The following is a 3120-nucleotide window of genomic DNA, read 5'->3' as shown; positions in this document are numbered from 1 at the left end:
AGAGCCACACCTTCCTCGTAGGCCCAAAGGAGGAGCCCATCTTGGCTCTTCCTAGATTCAGATGATCCTGACATTCCTGGGCTTCTTGCATCATAACGCTGCCCATTGGCCCGTGGCTGTCTTCCCTCTGCACAGGGTCTAAAATTTCCTTTCTTCTAAGGACCACAGATGTAAGGAACCTACCCTGTTCCAATATGTCTTCATCTGAACTTGAATATATCTGGGAACGCCTTCTTCCAAAACAGGTCTTACCCAGAGGCACTGAGGGTGACCTCTACAGTCCTTTTACATACAGCATAACTACCAGACGCTGTTGGTGGTGAGATCCTTAGACCATGGCTGGAGGCACAGTATACACCTTCAGGTCGTCGTTGTGGACAACAGCTATGGAAAAGAAACACCAGCGTTCAGTTCTTACTTCAGCAGTTAAGGTAAGCTGTCCATCAGAAAGCATCAAATCCTTTGTTGTCATTTTTTTTCTTAATCTTAACCATTTTGTATAGTCTAAATATTAATCCTCTGTCAGATACTGAGCTGGCAAAGATTTTTCTCCTACTCTTGGGTTTGGTTGCTTTACAGATACTTTTAGTTTGATGAGGTCCCATGTGTTGATTGTTGGTATTGATTCCTAAGCCGGCAGAGTCCTGTTTAGAAGCTCACGTGTGCTATCCGACTCAGTCTTAGCGTCTTGGGTTTCACATTGAGGTGGCTGGTCTGTTTGAAGGTGATTCTTGTGTGGGAAGAGATAAAGATCCAATTTCAGTCTCTATGTATACATTCTGTTTTCCTGGCACCATTTATTGAAGATGTTGTCTTTTCCTAGAAGTGGTTTTTTTTGTTGTTGTTGTTTTGGTTTTGTTTTTGGTTTGGTTTGGCTTGGTTTGTTTTGGTATTTTTTTTTTGGCATCTTTGTGGAAAACTGGCTATAATTACAGGGACTTGTATCTGGATCCAGTGATATATATGCCTACTTTTGTTATTTTTATTCCATTGTTCTGTAGTATAACTTGATATCAGGGATGGTAATCCCACCAGCATCATTCTGTTTATTCAGTGTTGCTTCAGCTCTCCACAGTCTTCTGTGCTGCCACATGAATTCTCTTTCCTCTATTTCTGTGAAGGACACATGGGGATTTTGATTGGATTATACTGAATCTGTAGGATTTTTTTTTGGTAGGATGGTTATTTTCACACCATTAACATGATCATGGTAGTTCTTTCCATCATTTAGTGATTTTCTTAATTTCTTCAGAGATTTGAAGCTTTTGTTATGGGGAACTTGCTCTGCCTTGGTTGGGTTTTCTTCATTGTTATTTATTTATGAATCTATTGTAAAAGGGATCATTTCTTTCATTCCTTTCTCAATGCACTTGTTATTGGTATATAGGGAGGGCACTGATTTTTTTTATAAGTTTTGTATCCTGATACTTTGCTGGAAGTGCTGGAGGTTTTCAGGTGGAAATAATTTGGGATCTCTTATGGATGGTGTCCAATCATCTGCAAATGGATAATTTGACATCTCCCTTTCCTATCTGTATCCTTTTGTATTTATGTCTTGCCTTGTTGCTCTAGCTAGGACTCAGGGCCCTGTATTGGACAGGAGTGGAGGCAGTGGACAGTCTTGTCCCCAATTTTTACAGGATTGCTAGCATTCAGGATGATGTCAGCAATGGACTTGTCATATATAGTTTCTTTTATGTTGAGGTGTATTTTTTCCAGTCTTATTCTCTATAAGATTTTTATCATGAAGGAATGTTGGGTTTTATCAAGGGTCTATTCTGCCTCTATTGAAATGATTACATGGTTTTTGTATTTAATCCATTTTAAACGATTTATCAATTTGCACATTTTGAACCTTACCTAAATCTCTGAATAAAGCCAACTTGATTGAAGCACGATTAATAAGAACTCAGAGACACCTAAAGATCAGAAAAGCAAAGGAGCCACTGGTTCTCACCTCTACTTCAGACCCCAGTCAGAAAATGGCGATTCTGCCTCCAGGAATCTTGGAATGAGATGTGTCTGAATCCCATCCCCTCCCATTTTATATATTATATTCCTCTCTAAGGTTGGGATTAAAGGCATGCACCACTCGATTTCTATGACAACTAGTGTGGCTACTGAGATTAAAGGTGTGTGTTACTGTGCCTGGTCTGTAAGGCTGACCAGTGGGGCTGTTTTACTCTCTGATCATCAGGCAAGCTTCCAGGACAGGCTCCAAAGCCACAGAGAAACCCTGTCTCGAAAAACCAAAAAAATAAACAATAACAAAAATATTTATTAGAATACAAATGAAATGCCATTATACTTGATTGTGGTGGAGGATCTTTGTCAGTGTGCAAGTATTTTGTTGGGAAGTTTTAAATCTATGTTCATTAGGAATATTGGTATATAGGTCTTGTCTGAGTTAGGGTTTTCTACTGCTATAAAGAGACACCACAACCACGGCAAGTCTTATAAATGAAACATTTAGCTAAGGGGGCTTTCTTACAGTTTCTGAGGTTCAGTCCATTATCATGATGGAGAACATAGTGGTGTGCAGGCAGATGTGGCTGAGAGTCCTACATCTTGAGGGCAACAGGAAGTCAACTGTCACACTGAGGGAAGCTTAAGCAAAAGAGCTTTCATAGCCTGCCCCCTTAGTGACGCACTTCCTCCAACAAGGCCACACCTCTTAATAGTGCCACTTGCTTTGGGGGCCATATTCTTCCAAACCACCACCGGTTTCTTTGTTGTACTTTTTATTTTGTTTTTGTCCTAGAGTAACGTTGCAAGGAGTTCAAACTGGTGCTGGCCTGGAAGCTTCCTTCCTGTTAGTCAGCTAGGAGAGAAGTCACCAATAATTTTACCTGGCTCTGAACCATATCAGCTCGAGTTACAATAGGCCTGGCAAAATGTATTCATTGGTGCTATAGTGGTATAAATGTCATGTCATTAACCAAAGGCTTTCTAACTGAGCTTAGGATCTAACTGAGCTTAGGATAATCCAGGTTTGGTGCTGTAAACCTTGCTAAAGACCTTGCCTGGAGAGGTCATAGGCCCTAAAGTAGAACCAGCAACTATGAGGAGGAGGAGGGAAAAGCAGGAGGAAAGAGGAGAAGGGGGGAGGAGAAGGGGGAG

The 3120-nt window shown here is 40.8% G+C and overlaps 1 protein-coding gene across 1 annotated transcript in view; it reads left to right on the top strand.

Annotated features, from left to right (window-relative positions):
- Window positions 1-321: 321 nt before the first annotated feature.
- Window positions 322-3120, top strand: part of Ankh (ANKH inorganic pyrophosphate transport regulator) — a 162031-nt gene continuing 159232 nt past the window's right edge. Inside the window, exon 1 of the mRNA XM_050144806.1 lies at window positions 322-431. Coding sequence (XP_050000763.1) covers window positions 336-431 — 96 coding nt within the window. The 5' untranslated portion in view covers window positions 322-335. The remainder of the gene's footprint in view (window positions 432-3120) is intronic.

This window comes from Alexandromys fortis, unplaced genomic scaffold, assembly GCF_014885135.2.
Source record: "Alexandromys fortis isolate MF-2015 unplaced genomic scaffold, M_Fortis_MF-2015_v1.1 scaffold_52, whole genome shotgun sequence".
NCBI classification, from domain to species: Eukaryota; Metazoa; Chordata; class Mammalia; order Rodentia; family Cricetidae; genus Alexandromys; species Alexandromys fortis.
This window is presented reverse-complemented; position numbering and strand designations above follow the sequence as displayed.